This window comes from the organism of the source record quoted next, unplaced genomic scaffold (genome assembly GCF_019419815.1).
Source record: "Pyrus x bretschneideri cultivar Hongxiangsu unplaced genomic scaffold, Pyrus_bretschneideri_v1 Contig55, whole genome shotgun sequence".
Classification (NCBI taxonomy): domain Eukaryota; kingdom Viridiplantae; phylum Streptophyta; class Magnoliopsida; order Rosales; family Rosaceae; genus Pyrus; species Pyrus x bretschneideri.
Genome location: NW_025999793.1, coordinates 1531475 through 1554844, shown reverse-complemented (window position 1 = coordinate 1554844; position 23370 = coordinate 1531475). Strand labels below are relative to the sequence as shown.

The 23370-nt window shown below is 36.6% G+C and overlaps 1 protein-coding gene across 1 annotated transcript; it reads left to right on the top strand.

Moving 5' to 3' along the window:
* Positions 1-7092: 7092 nt before the first annotated feature.
* Positions 7093-8039, top strand: LOC103928095 (zinc finger protein ZAT10). The gene has a single exon (XM_009337109.3). It carries the CDS (start codon positions 7108-7110, stop codon positions 7846-7848), a length of 741 nt encoding a protein of 246 aa, XP_009335384.1. The 5' UTR covers positions 7093-7107; the 3' UTR covers positions 7849-8039.
* The last annotated feature ends 15331 nt before the right edge of the window (positions 8040-23370 follow it).

The following is a 23370-nucleotide window of genomic DNA, read 5'->3' as shown; positions in this document are numbered from 1 at the left end:
TTTCGACAACTCTAAAATTCACCAAATTATGCATAAATGTACAACTCAATGAGGCAAACATTTTTCATACATGGCCCGAAGTCCAATTCGGCCAGGAAGTGGCCGAAAGCCCTCGAACCGTCGGAAACCTCGAAAAAAGTGAACCTCGATCCATCCACTTCGGTGATCCACTGCCCCCAAACTTGTTTGGTGTTTGTTCCTGGCCTCCAGAGGTTTCAATTAGTGGTGGTAATCGGAGGTAGTTGTTTCAGACAATGGTGGATTGATGGCTAGGGTTTCACGGCACTCGTGCGGGTGTCATTCGTGAAATCAATACAAAAACTCGTCGATTTTGGCTCTAATTGGATGCTAGGATGTTGTGGTGAGGTTTAGTGGTGATGGGAGGTTGAAGAAGCCAGAAAAATCGACGGAAAACCCGTCAGAACAGTTGCCGGGAGTCGGGTCAAGGTCCGAGTTGTCGGGTTTGAAAATGGGCCAAAGGGATCTGGTGCTTCTCACCTCTCTCCTTTGTCTCCCTTATGTTCTTTCTGATTGGCCAATTCCCCATCCCATTCTCTCATTTCTTTTCTCTCCTTTCCATCCCAACCACATACGTGGCTTCTTCCTAGCCATTGCTGCTCCAACAAATCTAGAGCCTTCCAGATTAATAACCAAAATACCATTTTGCTCCTAACTTCGTTTGGTAATAACTCCTTCATTATAACTCCAAATTACAATCTATTTGCACTCACGTGTTTGTATCGACACATACTATCCAAATATATAAAGATATCTGGAAAATTATGAAAGGATCAAATACGTCCTCGAAAATTCCATTTAGTTCATTAAGGGTGTTTTCGTCATTTCACTTATCGAAAAATTTATACGCCGTAAATATAAACGCATCGAACTACGAATAAGAATACGAAATACGAAATACGTAATTTTAAACAGTGAAATCTGGGGACAGGATTTCACAACTATGTTAAGCATGGACATTAAAAGTTTGTCCAATTCATCTTTAATGTTAAATTCTTGTGTGAGAAATAAAATCAAGCTAGATCCAATTAAAGCCAAATCAATTTTTCCAAGTTAAAACTCTCAATTAAGCATTCATAAGTTGGAAAGATGCCTAAGTTTGACTAATGGTTTCGAACTTTTGTGTTTTTATTTCCTTCTAACAAAAAATAAAATAAAAAAAAAAGACAAAATTACAAAGATAAGAGAGTCAAATATGGTCTACTTTCCTCCACGGTTTCTTGAAGTTTCTAATTCATCTGTACACCACAGAAAAGAAAAGGGCAAAAATATAATAATGATTATGCAGATTAATACAAGTAATTAAAATAAAACTTAATTAGGCAGCCAAAACCCTAGGATGGAGGTGATTATGTGAGGCATGACTTCAGCTGCTTTACTTGTACCTTCTTTCACTCATTACATATATGCTAATCATGTAATGCGTGTGGCAATTTCTTTTTCAATTTTTTTTAAATATACTTTATAATTTATTTAAAATACTAACTAACTTTACAGTTACTTTAAAAATTCAAAGAAATAAACAACAAAAACTGCCCACTATGTGGGGGATTCTTTTATTTTTCAGAATTTTTAATTAATTTCTTTTAATAATTCAAATATTATCATTTTAACATTTCAATTAGAGAGGGACATTTTTAATATAGTGAAAGTTTCAAAGAGAAAAATAACTAAAAAATAATACAATCATATACACTTCTCCAGACTTTGCAGGGTAGCATTTACGAAGTGTACCAAAGTTTGACGCCACCACACTCGCCTTGACTTGGACAACAAGCTTACGTACCTCCCCACGTCAACAAGATTTAAACTACAAGAAAGCAAATATAGTCACGTATAAAGTAGTTTCGATCGTTAAAATGTGTTGAAGAATTCAACCTCGTTAAATTGAGAAAATATAATGCATCAACTTAGATACATCTAAAAATTACCGAAAGAAAGCCCTAACAAGCTTTGAAATGTGCTGAAGAATTCAACCCCGTTGAAATATAATGCATCAAATTAGATACACTTAAAATTAACTGGAAAAAAGCCCTAACAAGCTTTGAATTTCAACCATACGTGTTATTTGAATGAATTAAATTCATCGAAACAATTATAAACAATGAGAAGAGCGACAACGAGGACTCTACTCCTGTCGTACACCAAACAAAATACATACGAGTTTAGAGTTACAATTCCAAAAGTGTGGAAGGGCATTAAACTACACGTGGCAGGGGGATGCATCAGCGACTTCCACCTGCGCTTTATGGCTGCTCCAAATCGATGGACGGCTTGATATGGAAAGATTTTTCAGTGTTATCGGTACATGAGATTGTACATCATGTGTTATTATACAAATTATAGGATATGTGTACTAAAAAGTTAATAACTTAATAAATAAAATTTTTCATCACTTCCATTAAAACACGTGATGTACCACTTATGTTCTCGTTGCAATTAAAAATTTTTCCTTGATATGGTCCCCCATGCAATTGCTAACTGATAACTTGTCGGTTTTCTAAATATGTGAACTCAAGACTTCGCGAGCTGCCACGTGGTCAATTCGTGAATAGAGGAGCGCGTACGTAGCGTGTCGTACGCTCGACGGTTGGTTGCGCGTCGTTGAAGCCACTCTTTAGTCCACTTTGCCTCCTCAGTCCTCACTATGCTTAGCTCACTGGATAATGTTTTTACACAAATACCCCTGACACCATTAGCTTTGCTAGATAAAACATCTAAAATCTAAGCTTCCCTAGATAAAACTACATCCGAATGAGAAGATTATTAACCAAAAAATGATAAAATATTTATATTTGCGTTATAATCCTAGGAGACTAAAATTGTAATTTAAATTTTAAAAATTAAAGAACATGTAAGTTGATGATTTGTTTATTACTTAAACGTTGATGAACGTGTTCATCTCTATTGGTGACACATCATTTAATTTGCAAATTTTGTTTGCAAACTTGTTGAGTGTGAGAATTGCATTCTCCAAAAAAATTTATCACATAAACAAGTCATGTGTGATTTGTTAAATATGTCTTATTTTCAATGCTTAAAGTTTTTAGTCAAATTAGGAAGAGTAATATGCTCTTTTCTCTGCACTCATGTTTGAATTTTATTTTTCATAGTTTAAATGAATTTAGTGCAAAATATCACATGCATACAAAAATATCTTATCTTCATTTCAGATTCAAGTATTGGTAGCTTATACTTTTTCATAGTGAGTAATGAAGACTACAATTTTTTTTTTTTTTTTTTTTTTTTTTTACATCCAACTTTCTCTAGTAGAAAAATCGATAAAAACAACAAGGACTTGGGCATAACAGGTGAACCATCACTTCTTACACATGACTTTGCATTACTGGTCCGAAACATCATGGTATCAGTGAATCCATTTTATAAAAATGTCTATCAATGAACACATTCATAGCATTGGTCAACCAAGGAAGTGCTCGAGACCCATCCCTCATCAACTCCTAATAACCAGATCAAATCTACTCATCAGAATAAATAGATAGAAAATCAACAAAGGCCAATGAGAGAGGAAAGTGGCTTGAAGCATCAGGCGATGATCAAATAGTGAAGGCGTTTACTTGCTAAACATTGAATTCAAAGTTCATACTCAATGTCTTAAGTCGTTGTTATAAAATCGATGCGTCTCTAGCTGGTCTTGAAAGTTAAATATTTTGGAAGGGCAGTTTGGTAAAAGCAAGCATTGTAGGGCAAAAGAAGCCGTGGTTTTTTCTAGAAAACAACGAGAATAATCATGGGAATGACAATTAAGCACACGTGGCTAACAATGCATGTTCCTCGCCAAATTTAGCAGTCTTTCCGGAAGCCCCAAACCCAACAATAAACTACGGAAAATTGCAAGCACTGATGAGTGATGAGAAATCGGATCCTCAGATATGGAGAGTTAAAAGGTGGCCGGGTGGGACCCGCATTCACATATACATGTGTGTGTATATATATTAGTTAATAAAGCACTCATTGTCAATCAAAATCATATGAAATTATCAATTAATATTCTAATTAAAACAAATCATGAATAAAAAAAATATGGGGTAGAAATGCAATTTCATACAACCAAATTTTTGTTTTTATTTTCAAAACCTTATATACATGTAATCCTAGCATATCTCTAATTAAAAAAAAAAATTAAAAAAAACTTCATACTCCCACATTCTCTATTACTCTCTTCATCTCTCCTTCTATTTCAAAAAATAAAGATAAATAAATAAAGGATAAATTACACTTTCATACCTCGAGTTTGAGATCTATTTCAATTCCTTACAACATCTTCAAAACATTTCACTTTCATACCTTAAGTACCATTTTATTTCAAAATAATACCTCTGTTACATTTTCCATCCATTGATCCGTTAAGTGATGATGTGGCTGCCACATTTGTGCCACGTGGCAAAAAATTTTTTTTTTAATTTTTTTTAAAAAAAACCTGAATCTTCTAAAAGAAAAGAAGAAGAAGAAAAGAAAGAAAGAAAAAAAAAAGCCCAAAACAAACGCAACCCCCACTTCGTCTTCCCTCCCTATCCCCCTCCCTATCCCTCACCCAACCTCCAACCCAGAAGAAGAAGAAGAAAAAGTAGGAGAAATATAAAAAAAAAAAAAAAAAAAAAAAAAACCCATCTTCATCTTCCCCGACTCCCCTTCCTTGCAACCAACCCCTTTTTTCCCCCTCCCATCTTCCCAAAACCCACTGCACCCATCCTCCACGTCCTCCTCCGCACCCACCCTCGCACCTCACCCTCTTCCCTCCTCTACACACTCCACTCCTTAAATTCACACCCATTGGGGAAGACGGGATCTAGGTTGCAGGGAAAGGGAGATGGTGTTTTTTTTTTTTTTTTTTTTTTTGTGTTCCCCTTCTTTTCTAGATTGAAGATGGGAAGATGAATTTTTGGGATGGGTTTTTTTTTTTTTGGTTCCCCTTCTTTTCTGGATTGCAGATGGGAAGATGAATTTTTGGGATGGGGGGGGGGTGATTGGTGGTGGTGGGATCTGTAAGTTTTTTTTTCCGTTAAAGATTCAAATGGGGTTTCGGCCGAGGGGTGATGGGATCTAGGTTTCCTATGTTTTTTGTTTTTTATTTTTTTTTTGTGTTGAAGATTCAGGTTTTTAAAAAAAAAATTAATTTTTTTTTGCCACATGGCACACATTTGGCAGTCACGTGGCACAAATGTGACAGTGACGTCAGCGCTTAACGGATCAATGGATGGAAAATGTAATGGAGGTATTATTTTTAAATAAAATAGTATTTAATGTATGAAAGTGAAATGTTTTGAAAATGTCGTAAGAAATTGAAATAAACCACAAACATGAGGTATGAAAATGTAATTTACTCATAAATAAATTTTCTCACATATTTTATGTGTAGTATATATTATACGTGGGAAGAGCATTACCAATCAACCTGTCAGCAAACGTTGAATTAGAAATTTGGAGAAATAAGCATTCATCCTTTCTCACCTCACCGTCACGTAAGCTAAGACGTAAAGACTCGGGTGGATTTCAACTGTACAAGGTTGGGGGTTTTCCCCTTGTCACACGAAGGACAATTAACAGTAAACGCACAATAAGTAAAGCCTTATTCAAATACTAAAAAGAAAAATATCGGTAAATCGAGAACTCATTAATTTAATTCAATTTAATTTGTCAATTAAATTAGTATGCTTGTTTGTTAGCTCAGATGCAATTTGTGGGCTTGGTAACCCGAAAAGGTCCATATTGAAGCAATAGTTTTAATGAATTATAAAATAAATGACGCAATAAAAACCTTCTATAATCATTAAAACAAAGAAGATATGGCGAGAATGAAAAATCATTTAATTCGTATCTAACTGATCGGATCAAGGAAGATCTTTCAAATTTATTAATACCAAATACAAGGGACTTTCATTTATACGTATCTGGCTCACTTACCCCTATGTTTGAAGGGTGCTCACGCACTCTTGGGCGCCTGAACACAACCTTCTAATAATTACAAGGTTGCATTTATTGCGATATTTTTCTTTTTTTCTTTGTATCTACTATCTACTAATCTAAAAAACAAAGTTTATCATCTTCTATATTTTATTAGAATAATGTTAGGGAAATTAAAATTTTAAACCAAATGATGTGTCACTAATAAGAAATAAACATGTTAATCGACACTTAAGTAATAATTCAATAGGCGACATCCACATCATTTGATTTACAAAATTTGATCTCCCTGCAATCTCAATATTTTGGAACTTGATTTGTTGTCTATAGATAGCAACAATGATGCCATAATATCTATGTCACTAACCTCACTAAAAGTGCAACCTTTTTCTTATATGATAAGTGCCCATGATGTAGAATATGATAAAAATTGTTTAAAGTGTGCTAAAAGTACTGATCAAAAAGTAGTAATTAGTTCCTTTCCCGTTAAACGCAATGACAAGGATCACCAAGACAACATTGAGGATTCCTCTCCCACTATTCCTATCCATCTTTTCAAAAATGACAAAGTTGTGAGCCTTGTGATTTCTCCTTTCCATTAGTAATTAGTAAATATTTAGTAATAATCAACAAGTATAACAAGTAATTAGACAAAAATAGTTGCAATCCGCTCGAAGAAATCCGATAAAATTCAAACGATACATACAGAGTGAAGAATTTGAAGTCGGCGGCGTGATGTGCACGCACTAGGACCCAAGTAGTGAGATTTGTTTTGGTTTAGTGGACGCAAAGAGAAAGCAAAGCAAGTTAAAGTAAGAAGGCGGACAAATGTTTTGACCCGGAAGAAGTCCCAACAAAAAGCTCAGCCCACCGCCTCCCTTCCCTCCCACTCCACCCCCTCTTTCTACCCTTGTCCTTGGTTGACCGACTTCACTCCTTTCACCAACCCTTACCCAAATCCCACATATAAATACACCATCTTTCCTCCTCACTCTGTCCACCACAACCACAACCACAACCCAAATCCCACCAAAAGCAATAAACTCAATCCTCCTCGCACCATAATCTCCAAGGGCAGTGAAACCAGTCTCCGTCTTTGTATCTCGACAACCATATCGATCACATATTTTTCGCGTTTTGGCGCACGTGAAAATTGGGAAAAAAATGGCCTTAGAGGCTTTGAAATCCGCGAGTACCACCACTAATACTTCTCCACCCTTCTCATCGTTTGAAGAGGCGGAGGATCGTCGTCAAGCCAATCACCAAATCCACTCCAAAGAGCCATGGGCAAAGAGGAAGCGCTCTAAGCGGCCTCGCAGCGAAGACCCACCAACCGAAGAGGAGTACCTCGCTCTCTGCCTCATCATGCTCGCCCGCGGCACCACTGCCGCCGCCACCACTAGCAGCTCTGAATCGCCTGCGCAGCCGCCGTCTCGGGAACTTTCTTACAAGTGCTCTGTTTGTAACAAGGGGTTCTCCTCTTACCAAGCTCTTGGCGGACACAAGGCCAGCCACCGGAAATCCGACTCTTCCGCTGCCGCCGCTGCCACGGTGGATCATCCAATTGCCGCTGCTTCCGCCGGGCCAACAACAAGCGCTAGGACCCACGAGTGCTCTATCTGCCACAAGACCTTCCCCACCGGCCAGGCCTTGGGTGGACACAAGCGCTGCCACTACGACGGCGGTATCGCTGTCACTACTTCCGAAGGCGGCGGTGCTGGGGCCTCGAGCCACAGTCAGAGTCAGAGTCATCAGAGTCAACGCGGCTTTGACCTGAACCTGCCAGCGTTGCCGGAGTTCTGGCCTGGGTTTGGCGCTGACAAGAAGAGTCAACTCTCTGGCGAGCAGGAGGTGCAGAGCCCGATGGTGGCCAAGAAGCCGCGGTGGTTGTTGGGTCGAGATTGATTTGGATTTACGTGAATTACAAAGCCCAGTATAGCTAGCTAGCTCATAGCTGCATGTTTTTTAATTTTAATTTTATTTTCTCTTTTTTATTTGAGTTGTTGAATGGTGTACAGAAAATTCAATTCGTTCATTGTTTGTATACAATGGTCTCGTGTCTCCAATTGGTTATTTAATTACTATTTTATCTTCTATTCGATTTGGGTTTTAATTAATTCAATTTTGTTACCTAATTATAAATTATTTTCTTTTCGTTATTGCTCTGTATTTACCACGGGTGTTCAGCGTTAACCATATAGAACACCCAAAACAAATTTTATGACCAATAATCGAGTAAGCAACCTCAAGTTTGTGCAACAAATATTTCAGAAATGAGAGAGATTTAATGTAAGGCTGCGTTCTGTCTTGCCATCAAGTGTATAAATTTATATAGTAACTAAATTGTTACTTTTGTCTATACATCTGATGCCACATGAGATGTTTAACACAATTTTATGCAATGACTCAATATTCATGTTTATCTATTCTGATGGCACCCAAGATCTTTATAGGCATATGTAAATTTGATTGGAATATTTTCATTCGATTGTCGAATCAAGTTTTAGTTTTTTATTTTTTATATGTTTTTTATATGTTTATATATCTACAAACGATAATGTTAATAGGTTAAATTGTTAAAAGTTAAGGAGAGAAGAGATTGTAAGTATCGAATCCGCATTAAAATGCATAAACATTATTTTACTCCGTGACTACGATAAAGGTCATATGCCAAAATTAGGTTCTAGTTGCTTTGGTCTTCCTTTTTATTGTTCTCTAATATCTTAATTAAGGGGGTGGGGCATGCGTATTATTAGAAATCCAGCGTGAACAACGGAGGTACAGCAGGCAGGCATGCCTGCCTCACTGGTGGTGTAGTGGTGGCGGTGATAGTGGTGAGCCAAGTATGTATGTATTAACAAACATGCACGAAGCAGACAAAGTGTTTAGCCATTGAAGCCAAAGGCCGACACCATGTGGATTCATGCCTTTAATGCACATGTTGAGAGGGCATCATGATAAATTGCCTCCAGACTACATCCAATATTAATATTTTGTTAAGAGCATCTTCAACCGTTTTAATATATATATATTTTTTTTTTGGTAAACACTCTCTGAATCTAAAGAGTGTAGGACATTTCCTAACTTTAAAGAATTATTTGACAACGTTACCGAAGTAGTATGCTCGATTTTGTATTTGAATTTGAATTCTTGTATAATAAATTAGAGTAACTTATAATATTGTCTTATAAGAAAATGATCGGAATCCTCTAGCTATCTTGTTGCCATTTTGAAACGATGAAAAAATGCAAGTGGCCTTTTACCACAGTGGTAGAGATGGGTGTTGTCCTTGCACCACGACGTGGGTTTGAACGAATCAAACTCCATCTTTTTCCTAATTTAACATCTAATTTAACAAAAGGGTGTGCTATCCACACACCTCATTTTACTTCTCACACACCCCTTGATAATTTCTATCTGTTGATTTTCTTCAATTCATCCAATCCGACGGCCGAAAATTAAAAAGGGTGTGTGGATATCATATCCCATTTAACAAATCTATCGTTTGACAAAAAAAAAAACGATGAAAAAACATTATAAAGAGGATCCGTAGAGACTATTGCCAGAGAGAAATTACAGAACTATGTACAAGACTAGCTGTAATTTGGAAAAATCGTTTATTAGTGACAGTAATTACGAATTCTATGTTTTAATTAATTAAACTACAAACACACTTAATAAAATTGATAAACAATGGTCAATTTAATTGGTTTTTCTCCGTTCACGACTGTTTAAGACCGACCTAAAGATAGAAAGAGAGGTATATATGGAGACACTTGCCATTCTGTTAAAAAGAAATTTTAGTGACGTACGTGATTGGTAACTTAATCGAGCAAATTCGATAATTAAACATATAAATATATTTGTGATAAATGTCCGGATGAAGGGTTTATAGCTACATGCATATCCGTAACATGTTGCCTTTTTCTTTTACTTTTTCTTTTTGTTTTGGTAGTTTAGCAATTAAGCTTGATGCATGTTATTCTCTAACAAACACTCATCAGACTTGTCGTGTTGACGCACTCCACTCGTCCTACTCTCCCGCTTTGCACGCCTGAGAATCAGAAGCTGATTAATCAGTACTTAATGGCTTATTATTATTGCTAATTAAGCTTTGATTTCAAGTGTGAATGCGAGGTTTAATTGCCGTGTGGCCAAAGCTGCTTCCTCTAAACGCGGCCTTGACAATTATACTTGCCTAATATCTTAGTTTTGTCTTTACAATCATTGCTATACTCTTGTTTAAACGCACTGTTAAACGTGAAATGTAGGTTTACAGGTAATAAGAATTTGATATATGCAAGCTTAAAATGTACGCAGCAACAAGAATTTTGTTAGGTTATAGAGAGTGTAATTATTGACAACAAAAAGCAAATTAAATAGTGGCTTTGTTAGCGATCCACTGCTAATCACACCAATATTTATACATTATAAGACATGTAAGTTGGGTTTTATTCTAAAACTTCTCTGCGTCATTACGAGTGGAACCCTTAATTGTATAAACTAGTTTGTCATCAATTATCCAATGTGGGAATCTTATACCATTCAACAATTTTTGGCCGTATATCCTCACTTTACATTGAATAAAGTTTTTTGTTTAGCTGAATCAAAGCAATACAAAGCTGAATGTGGTCGTATCTGAGCCGCACACTAATTCAGTATAGTTGATCTCTTTTTATGCCTTTTAGCTCATGCATATACTAATTTAGATAGAGAAGAACTTCCTTGATCATTGGTTTTTGTATTGAGACACCTACTAACATAACTCTTTGACAATAGAAAGTTTCCAATCTTTTCCATAAAAAGTAATTAGTTATGAACACACGCTTCTTCATCATGGTTTTTTATACTTATTTTGGTTAAAGTATACCTAATAAAACGGCTTTGGATATTTCATTTTATCAAGTTTAATAAAAGGAACTCTTTCACACGCAACAGAAGCTGCAGAATAATTCAGCCTCGATGGGGTTGCTTCCTTGAACATGTTTGAAGATTTTGGGGGCATGCTGTGAAGAAAAAGAGAAGTTCAGAAGGAGGTTTCTGTTTGATTGCGTGCAGGAAGTGTACAGAAAACCCCAGGTGGCAATGGCATCGTAAAAATAGGATAAGCAAATTCAATTCGTTAATTGTTACTTAGTGTTCCAAACCTATGGACCAACTAAATAGATATTAGAAAAATGTAGTTTTATGTCTTCTTGAAGATGCCCTAGTTAAGTAATTGGACTAGAAATTTGTGCTAGACAAGTGTTACAACCCGTTCCTAAATTTATGTTTTTATTTATTTTAATCGAGGGAATTGATGGAAATGCCCTAGAGGGCAAAACATAATTTTATGAGTATGTATTTGATCCTCGTATATTCTGTCATGTTTCTTGACATATTTGGATAGAGCTCGACCTCACGAAAACGTAGGTGCAAACCGTTTGTGAAATGGAGTTATAATGAATGAGTTATTAATAAGTGAAGTGGAGGGCAAAATGGATAATTTACCATTTAATTGGAAGGCTCCAGAAAATCTGGAGTAATGGGATGAGCCACATGTGTGGCTAAGATTGAGAAGGGAAGTGAGATGGACGGAGGAGATGAAGGAAGCAAGGAGATAAAGGAGGGAAAGGAGGGAGGGAGATGGCCAATTGGGGGAGAGAACAAGGAGGGGAAACGAGAGAAAGGGGAAATGAGGGATTCTTGACCCGCGCCATTTTGACCCTACCCGATCAGCTCTTTGCTCTTCCGACGGCTTTCCGCCCATTTTTCGGGCGAATTACATCAAACCATCACTTGGAAAACCCTCAATGATCTTCCCTCTTCCTATTACACCCCAAAAATAAAGTGATTTGGCCTTGAAATTAGGAGAACCCGCATGGTGGGGTGCGGCGGCTTTGTGTTCGAATCACCTAAATCTGAATCTAACTACATGCATCTCCACCACCATCAGACTTCCATTAAGGCCTGGAACAAAGCCCAAACAACTATAGGGATAGCGGAGCACCGGAAGTGACGGATCGAAGCCACCCATTCTTAGGGTTCTGGCGGGTTCGAGATGAATTGGAGCATTTTCCCGGCCAAATTAGATTTGGCCATAGGTATAAAACTTGCTCTACTCATTGACATTTTAATTCCTGTAAATTTTGGTAATTTTTGGAAATAGTTGGATTTTCCGGTGAGTCGAGGCGGCTGACTGCCACATGTGGAGGCGCGTCAGCCGAGGTATCCCCTGACCTTCGTAGGCTAAATTTGATACCCCCAATTCCATATGTGAAGTCCGATTAATGAAATTTCATCGTTTGAACATAGTTATGATAGAGATCATCACTTGATCCTTATATGAATTGATGATCCAACCGTTGGATCGTCACCAAATTTTAGTACATTATAATACATAATATTTGAGGACAATAGGAACTGACGGATCGGGAGTCCAAGATACGGATATTCCCGAACTTAATTTGTAAGCTAGTTAAATAAAACGTCGGCAGCCACTTAATTCTAGCAATTGGTGGAGATCCGGCCGTTGGATCGTAATGAAATTTTAGTATAATGTTCTAGAAGAATAATGTGGATCTTTGGAAGTTACGGATCAGAAATCCGAGGTGCGGATCTTCTGGATTGAGTTACGTAGGATTGTGGACCCTACCGTCGACTTTTGACCGACGGTTGATTTTTGGTCAATGGGTTTCAAATCATTCTAGAACGTCCTTGGGGATGTATTTTATGTATGTTACGTGTTCTATCGATAAGAATTCTGAGATGCTATTTGATAATTGTTCTTGGCGACGATGGTTCATGATGCCTCGATATTCATGCTAGGGAATTGTAGTGCAGACTTCAAGTGAGTGGGTCTTATCCTTTTTTTAGTTTATATATGATTGATAGTTCCACAAATGCTTTTAAATTGATTTATGCATTTTATGCCATGTCATATATATATATATATATATATATAGATTTTTTTTTTAAATACTATGATATGGTTGAGTTTTAGATTGCATCATGACATATATCCATATGCATATTACTTACATATAATTGTTGTGAATGCTTGGAAGTGCTAAGGTGAACGCGGGAGGCGCAGGTAAGTTCAGGTGAGTTTATGGTGTTATTTGAAATGATCGAGTTGTGGCATGACTATATTTATGTTTTATGCAACTCCGACACTTTCGTACAAGTTGAAGAAATAGACAACTTCGACACTGTCATACATGTTGCAATAATGGGCAACTCTGACACTGTCGTACGGGTTGCAATAATGGGCAACTCCGATACTGTCATACAGGTTGCCTATGAGTCATACAGGTTGCATTAGGCAACTCCAACTTGTGTGTTATCATAGATTGATTTATGAGTTGGATAGGTTGCCTTAGGAAACTCCGACTCATGTGACAGTATAGATTGATGAGCACCTAATTTTATTATATTGTTGCTAATATGTAGTGATTTGGAATATTTTTGGATTTACTGTTGATTCGCATTTGATTTCATACTTATACGTAGTATGATTTTCTGAAAACTATACAGGTTTTACAGCGAGGGGTTACAACATTTTCAAAAGGTTCTTGGTTTTAATAGCTGAGCTTTCTTATCAACGAGGATTCGTGGCAAATCTTGGTATTGGAGATTACCTTCGATGGTACGATTCTCAATCCACTCTATTGTACTCTACTTATGCTTTGACGTCACGTGTGAAATGGGTTCATTCCTGCTTATAGTGCACTCTTGTATTTAGGCACTTTTAGGTTTAAATTCATTCACATTTTCCACATCACTTTATGGTTTCGTCACCTTCCAGGTGTTGGCCAGCACAACTCGATTTGGAGTTCTAGTGGACAATCTGGGTCGGGATGTGTCAGTTTGGTATCAGAGCATAAGTTGGAAAGTATTGCATTCATCACACGCGTGATGTAAACATTCTTAGTTTTTAAACCTAAGTATCGAGTCTTGCCACCTCATTGAATACGAAAAATGTGTTAGCTTTTCCTAAGTTTTGGGCAGTTTTGTCGACTCGTCGACATTTTAGCAGATCATTTTGGCGAATGCCTCTAAGTGATAAGTGAAGAATTTACCTGCCAAGGAAATATGTAGATTTGAGATAAGTTGATAGCCCTAAAGCAGGGCTACTATATCGACAGATGTACATCACGGGAGAATTATTTACCAATTCCACTACCATTTAGTCATTTCTACCAACCCTTTCAAGAATGAAAGCTAAGAATAGTTTTGATTCCTTGGTAGCATCCGTTAGTATATCATCTATTAGAATTCCTGCGAAGTTTACTTCGTCGAGATTTCAGAAACGTCATTAAGTGACAACCAGGTGCTAAAGTGGTAGCACTCGATGGGAGAACACTTTGGGACAATCACTTTTGGTTCTTGAGGGAACTAATATCTTCAAACACTATTGATCATTTCGAACATTCAGGAGGAAAATTGACTTTCATTTAAGCTCAATCAGTGGTTAGAGCGTCGAAGTTGATTTGAGGATGCATATCTTTGGCATTACTTATCAAAATTCTGCCAGGGATACCACTGATGCGAAAAGTAGATTCCACCATCAATCCACTTTCTCGTACTACACCAGTTTTCTTGCATCATTTGAAAGACTACTTCGATCTTGAGGAACTTGGTTACGAGAGTTTACCGACTAGGAATTTATCTAACCAAACACCTTATCTAGGGAATCTCAAATCTATCCGCGAAGGTGAAAGGCCGAATCTTATGTTAGTACCTAGATTTTAACAACTAATCGGGTAACGATTAAAATTGTTCATCCATACTTCAAATTGTTGGTCTGCGTGGCAAACTTTTGAAACTCAAAACTTTCTCCCAAAGTTTGTTGAATTCACAGTAGTCTTACCAATGACTTCTCATCCACCTCGGTGATGAGATCAAATTCTCTAAACGTCGATAATCAGTTTTATACCCAATTTCTCAAACGTTAGTTTTGCTTAGATTGGTACTTATCTCGGGGGACGTGATCTTCGCAGGCAATATTCTTTCCTTTTTTCCAAAAATAGTTTAGAAGAAGAAGGTTGAAATTCTCACAAAGTGTTGTGAAATTTGAGATATCCCTAGTCTTGTCGAGTTTATCGACAATTGGTTAGCGATTTTTCATCTATAGTGGTTTTCGTCACTTATCGGCTAAGGAAAGTTAGTTAAGCTTGGGGTGTTGATTATGAATAAAGTTTCTGACAACCGAACTGTTGTTCTCACCTCACCATCGCTTTACACTTTTCAATGACGTTGATCATCTTGGAAATCAATGATGATGTGTTCCTTAGGTATTTCAACTGTGCAGAGGCAACGTGACGGAGTATCACTTATATTTTCCAACGGTTAGAATCGTTCGAAATGAACCATCATATATATGATCTAGGGTCAACAATTATCATTTTCATTTGAAAACCGAATGGTATTTCTCAGTGGAGAAACATGTCCAGGACCTTTAACAATCTTAGACTTTTCAAATATATTCTCATATGAAATAAGCTAAATGGCTGACAACAGTAGTGGAAGAACCAAATCAACATCTACATTTGCATTATCGTGTATCATCCTGATGGTGCGGCCGTTTGCCATAGCAAAAGACATTATGTACCGATGAGTTATTTTCAGCTTGTCTTATTCCATTTTAGTTGAAATTCGCGAGTATTGGTTTGACGTTATTTCCAGGTCATCAAGAAATCATTCGAGTGGTTATAATTATTTTCTGTGTCCGAATGGAGATGGAAAATATCACCATAAGCTCCCGGTTTGGGGTATCTTGCACATGTGGAGATCATGATGATGTTTCTGTGATTACTAACTGACTTGACAAATTACCCCACTTTCCATTGGTCCAGAAGGAGTACATTTCTAACCACTTGGTAAAATTAGTTATTTTTAAATTTGTTGGATTTTCTAGCACTTCGATCAGCGCCTACACTGATGGTGATTCCATATTCACCTTTTTGTGCTGAAAGGCATTCCAATCATCCTGGGATATGTGTCCACACAATTACATCTCGTATTATTTTTTTTTGATGTAGACAGACTGTATAGAAAACTGGTCAACGCTTAAATTTTAGTGTGATCATTAATTCCTCAATCACCTAATGAATACTCTGCTGAACGAATCTTGATCTTTGGTGATTGAATATTCCAGAAACTACTAAGGTAGCGAGATGTTATACATTAATTCCAATTACCTTATATTCTAGATTTGTTGTACTTGTTTTGACCATCAGATTCTTGATTATTCTTTTAGCCTTCTCGATGCAGTTTTTTGCTAAATTCGAGAGGGAAATTCAATATAAAGCTGCTCGCTAAGACATCGTGGACTACACTGTTTGACTACTTAGTGTGCATATCACGATTGCATCTCTCTGTGACACTCGTTTTATTTCCAAGTTATGGGAAGCCTTTTTGAAGGTTATGAGTACTAAGTTTTGTTTAGTATCACATTTTCACCCTTAAGCTAATGATTAGTCTAAAACGAGCTACTCAAACCTTAGTGGACATGTTGCATTTTGTCCATTCTACAATTAGCATAGTTGTAATACATTGTTATCTTTATTTTAGTTGGTTGTAACTACAGTTACAATTTTTTATTTTGAGTATGGGATTGTTGAGACGTATTGTGAAAATTTTATCCATAGCACATGATTGATAGAAAAGTATTGTGAACAGGTAGTTGAATGATTGAGATTACAGTGTAACAAATTGTGTGTTATTTGCGTTGTCGCCCGAGAGGGCAGTACGTGAGCGTGATTGAGGCGTTAATTGGATGATTTATGCGTATTTTCCCAATGGGGGGCATGATAGTAAAACTGCACCCTCGGGAATTTGTTGCTCACTTATCGGGACAACAGTGAGTTATTGGTATTACGGGCTGCAAACCGTGATATTAAGAACTTAATTATTGAACTCATTAAGCAAGTGGACATCTAGGTCAGTCTATGTTTAGTTGTTTATTTATTGTTTGGGCTTAACCCAAAGATACCACACACTCATCTTTGGGGCACGTGACACCTATGGTTGCGTAGGTGAAGATTTTCTATTTTAAGTGTTGTTTTCAATACAACTATTTTAACTTCACTTTATTATATACGTACTTCGACGTTACGTTGTTATACATCTATTTTCTACTTTATGTTTTTATAAAGGAATGTATATTTTAGTATTGTACTGAAGGAGAATGAAAGTTTGAGTTTAGAAGCATGAAAGAGGGATCATTGTACTCCGATCACGACGGAATGGCAATCTCCTTTATACAGCACGAATGCGTAGGCGCAAACTGTTTATGAAATGAAGTTATAGTGAATGAGTTATTAATGAGTGAAGTGGAGGGAAAAATAGATAATTTACCATTTAATTGGAAGGCTCCGGAAAATCTGGAGTAATGGGATGAACCACGTGTGTGGCTGAGATTGAAAAGGGAAGTGAGATGGACAGAGGAGATGAAGGAAGTAAGGAGAGAAATGAGGGAAAGGAAGGAGGGAGATGGCCAATTGGGGGAGAGAACAAGGAGGGGAAAGGAGAGAAAAGGGAAACATGGGGGATTCTTGACGTGCGCCCTTTTGACCCGACCCAATCGGCTCCTTACTCTTCCAACAACTTTCTGCCCATTTTTCTAGTGAATTAAATCAAACCATCACTTGGAAAATCCTCCAAGATCTTCCCTCTTCCTATTACACCCCAGAAATCAAGGGATTTGGCTTTGAAATTAGGAGAACTCGCACGGTGGGGTGTGGCGGCTTTGTGTTCGAATCACCTAAATCTGAAGCTAACTACATGCATCTCCACCACCATTAGACTTCAATTGAGGCCTGAAACAAAGCCCAAACAACTATAGGGATAGCGGAGCACCGGAAGTGACGGATCGAAGCCATCTATTCTTAGGGTTTCGGAGGGTTCGAAATGAATTGGAGCCTTTTCCTGACCAAATTAGACTTGGCCACAAGTATAAAACTTGTTCTACTCATTCAAATCTTCATTCATGTAAATTTTAGTAATTTTTGGAAATAGTTGGATTTTCCAATGAGTCGGGGTGGCCGACCGCAACATGTGGCGGTGCGTGAGCCGAGGTATCCCCTGACCTTCCTAGGCTAAATTTGATACCCCCAATTCCATATGTGAAGTCCGATTGATGAAATTTCATCATTTGAACATAGTTGTGATAGAGACCGTTACTTGATCCTTATATGAATTGACGATCCAATTGTTGGATCATCACCAAACTTTAACATGTTATAATACATAATATTTGAGGACAATAAGAACTGACGGATCGGGAATCTGACATATGAATCTTTCTGAAGTGAATTGGGAAGCTCATAAAATAAAACATCGGCCGCCACTTAATTCTAGCAATTGGCGGAGATCCGACTGTTGCATCGTAATGAAATTTTAGTATGATGTTCTAAAAGCATATTGTGGAGTTTTGGAAGTTACGAATCAGAAATTTGAGGTGTGGATCTTCTAGATTGAGTTACGTAGGATTATGGACCCTATAATGGACTTTTGACTGATGGTTGACTTTTGGTCAATGATTTTCAAATCATTCTAGAATGTCCTTGGGGATGTATTTTATGTAAGTTACATATTCTATCGATAAGAATTCTGAGACATTATTTGATAATTGTTCTAGGCGACGATGGTTTGTGACGCGTCAATATTCGTGCTAAGGAATTGTAGCACAGACTTCAAGTGAATGTGTCTTATCCTTTTTATAGTATATATATGATTGATAGTCCACAAATGCTTTTAAATTGATTTATACATTTTATGCCATGTCATATATATATATATATATATATATTTTTTTTTTTTTTTTAATTTTTAAATACTATGATATAGTTGAGTTTTAGGGCATATCCTTATGCATATTACCTGCGTATAATTGTTGAGAATGCTTGGAAGTGCTAAGGTGAACGCGGGATGCGCAGGTCAATTTAGGTGAGTTTATGGTGTTATTTGAAATGATTGAGTTATGACATAACCATATTTATGTTTTATGGAACTCCGACACTGTTATATAGGTTGCAATAATAGGCAACTCCGACACTATCATACAGGTTGCAATAATGGGCAACTTTGACACTGTTGTACATGTTGCAGTAGGCAACTCCGACTCGTGTGTTATCATAAATTGATTTATGAGTTGTACAGGTTGCCTTAGGCAACTCCGACTCGTGTGATAGCATAGATTGATGAGCACCTGATTTTATTATGCTGCTGTTGATATGTAGTAATTTGGAATATTTCTAGATTTACTAATTATTTGCATTTGATTTCATACTTATACGTAGTATGATTTTGTGGAAACTATACAGGTTTTACAGTAAGGGGTTACAACATTTTCAAAAGGTTTTTTTATTTTTATTAAAACTTTATTTTCAAGCCTACTTACCCTTGTTTTTCTCCCCTCTAGGTTTTAATAGCTGAGATTTCTTATCGATGAGGATTCATGGCAAATCTTGGTATTGGAGATTACCTTCGATGGTATGACTCTCAATCCACTCTACTATATTTATTCTCTGACGTCATGTGTAAAATGGGTTCATTCCCGCTCATAGCGCTCTCTTGTATTTAGGCACTTTTAGGTTTAAATTCATTCACATTTTCTACATCACTATACTTTATGACTTCGTCACCTTTCATGTCTCGGCCAACATAACTCGATTTGAAGTTCTAGTGGACAATCCGGGCCAGGGTGTGCCACAAACATGTTAGTTACCTTTGCAAATCGACAAAATTTTGAGTAGCTAGTTTTGTATTTTTTACTTAATATATACAGGTAATATTTAACATTAAATTTATTTGAATTACGAAAAATTGGAATTCAAATTTTGGTGTAGGTGCATCGTGTTCCAGTCAATTTAATTAAGCCGAAGTTTATAAATTATTCCTTGATTTACCTTTTTCATGGGTTAGAAATTAAAATACGTTAATATTGCTTATCAATAGAAATTGATCTGATAATTTATGATGGAGATTCAAGAAAATAAAGTCAAGAGAAACGTGAAAGAAAGAAGACTGGAGACCATCTGATAGTACGTCATTATTCTCATTTAATTTTCCTAAATTTGACATTTGGGGATTGAGGTGTTAATTACATAATACTAATGTAATTGCCATGCTTTTCGTTATAATTATTTCGATGGCTCTGCAGTCGACTCTACACACAAAACTGATCTAAAATATTTGCTTCCTCGCTCGCTTCTCTTGACTCTATTTGTTAGCGGATTTTGAAGGGTACGCAGTGACATTAGGCGAAAGAAGGTCAAAGAAACAAAGTATTAATTTGGTAATAAAAAGATTATCCACTAGCTACTACTATTTTATTGGTGTTTAATTTAGTTTATTTGAGTTTAGTGTTTGTCTTTTTCTTAAAAAATTTGGTCAGAAACAGTAATATTGATTAGTCAAAAGTTACTAGGGATGGCTGGCTATGCGACCAATTGGGTTCAAATTGGAATTTAAATCACATTTTCTTGTCTTAAAATTGTTCAAATTTGGTGCAACATATAATATCCATTTCTGGTACCAAACTGTTAGCGTTGGACTCCATGAAATATGTGATATGGTGTTCTAGAGGAAGGAAATGACGACATCGCTTCTCTAGTTTTACATTCCATTTTCATGAAAAATTAAAATTAAATAATAAAAGAAAATTAATAAAAAAGATTCGTTAAAACTCCCTAATCAAGAAAAACTCCTAAATAATAATTATACAAGCATGCATGCACCTACTGTAGGGTGGGCTTTTACAACCGAAAAGGATTCTCGCAAGATTCTTTTTCTGGAGATCTCGGGAATTCCGTGATCGGAATTATCTATACGATGTACGATGAACGGTCATAATCACGAGATCCTTAAAAAATTTAAAATTAAATATAAATAGTACCTAATAAAAATTGACCGTATGATATAGATAAACGGTCATAATCACGAGATTCTAAAAAAAATTCAACGAGGATACTTTTCTAGCAGCCACTTTTATCAATATTGTTACATATAAGAATTATAATGCTACGAGAAAATGTGAATGGACAAAAAGTTTTGTCCTATTTGAAAACCATTCGCAGGCATTCGCATGCAACGACTCAAAGACGAGTTGTATTGGGGTTCAAAGTTGCTAATTAATTTGGTGTAAATTATTTGCAGTTGGGAAAAACCGTTGTGCGTTGGGTCAACTGCTGAGACACCCAGTGAGCAGGTTTATGACATTGTATTTGGTCGTAGCCAAGATATTAGGCACATGCTTCATGTACAATTAAATTCAAAATTGACTTTGCATACTAATACCATATATTTAACCACAGATTCCTACTCAGTTTCCCAAAAAGAACGGGCAAAAAACCCACAGAGAGATTTTTTAGTGTGTTTTGAATATGATTACATATGTTACATGTCACTATACAAATGGAGGGATACTTGAAAAGAAAAACTTTCATCCATTTGTATAATAACATATGGCCTACTGTCCTGTATTCCAGGCACACTGAAAAATCTCTCCAGATATCTACAGTTTCACTCCAAGTTTTAGCTTCCTTTAATCATAGTTTAATTGCTCCAAAGTATGACTGCTCAGTTGTTGGAACTGGGTAACATTGGTTTTCAATAAAGTTCTTTATCTTATAATTACGTTATGACATTTAAGAGATATTTGATGCTTGTAGGTTTTCGTTTGCCAGTCGTTAACATCGATCAAAGTTGATATGAAAAAGGGCAGTTATAAAACACATCCACTTACAAAAAAGTTAAAAAGAAAAAAGAAACATTTCCAGAAATTAGAGTCTTATTTCCTCTTCTTCCGACATCATTTCTCCTTTGAACGACATTTCCTCTTCCTTTTTCATTTCAGTGAAACTTCCTTAAAAGAAAATAAAGAAGAAAGATTTTGCCGAATTACACTTCACATTTCATTTCAAACTTTTGCACACATGATTTTTCTATAGTTGTTAGACAGAATCATTTGTTTATGGCTTGCGGATTAATTCGCTTCTATTTCGTTGGTTTGGGATGTTTAGCATGTTGTATAACAAAAACAATATAATTGTAATAAACAAAAATAAATTACAATTCGAATCGTTATGGTTCGGGCAGTTTAGCGCACGCAATAGTTTGTCTTTTCTTTTAAAAATGGACATTTTGTTACTATAAAGTTATAAATGGTTACATTAATGACACACCCCGATCCAGAATATTTATTAGGACTCCGAATTGGGCTATGCTGGCCAACATACAGAGGGTGACGAAGCCATAAAGTATAGTGATGTGGAAAATGTGAATAAATTTAAACCTAAAAGTACCTAAAGACAAGAGTGAGCTGTGAGCAGGGATGAACACATTTCACACACGACGTCAGAGCATAAGTAAAGTACAGTAGTGTGGGTAAGGATCATACCCTCGGAGGTAGCCACCTATACTGAGATTTGCCAAGAATCTTTGTCAATACGGACTTTCAGCAGCTAAAACCTGGAAGGGCGCAAAAACAAGGGTGAGTGGTCCTGAAAATAAAGTTTTAATAAAAACCTTTTGAAAATGTTATAACCCGTAAAACTTATATAATTTCCCAGAAAATAATAATACATACGTATATAGAAATCATGCTCGAGAGTAGTGAAAACTGAGTATATACCATGTCACGTATCTCAGCAATGAAATAAGTAAGCCAGGTGAAATAAATGAATGTAAAATGATATGCCAGCCAGAGTCACCTAACATGACATGTACGGCTGAACCTGTAGCTCATTAACCAATTCTTGCACACGAGTCAAAACTACCTAATGTGGTTTGTACAACAGTTTGTATGTAAATAGATATGCTCAAGTGCTACGATCACGTGAAGGCTGTGCAAAGTATCGCAAGTCACCTACAAGTCGGAACCACCTAATGTGGTCTGTACGATAGGCTGGCACCTTCCTTGGATCCAAGGTGAGTGTGTGGTGTGGGAGGTGAACGATCACGTGAAGGCTGGCCTTGGCCTCGGATGGAGCACTAACACCGGGGTGCAAGATAATGAGCATTAAATGCATCTAAACATAACCATACACACTGCAATCATTACCATCCATATGCACTCACCTAAAGCTTACCTGGGCGTTTGCATCGTTATGCAATAATATGCATATCTATACTAATACATACACTAAAATGTAATGCAATTGACATGACATTTAAAAACGTAAATCCATTTAAAATCATTTCTGGGAAAATGGAAAACATATATACGTATATATAGAAAACCAAAAGCCCACTCACCTGGAGTCCGCATTACAACTCCTTAGCACAAACATCAAGGCGTCACGAACAATTGGTGCCTAGAATAATTATCAAATCATGTTTTAGAATTGTTATCAATAGAACATATAACTTACATAGCCTATTCGGGAAGATCCGTATGTCGGATTCTCGATCCGTAAGTTTCGAATATCCTCAAATATTATG

Excerpts from the sequence above, each read along its gene's own strand:
- LOC103928095 (XM_009337109.3), top strand. The coding sequence starts at position 7,108 with ATGGCCTTAGAGGCTTTGAAATCCGCGAGTACCACCACTAATACTTCT.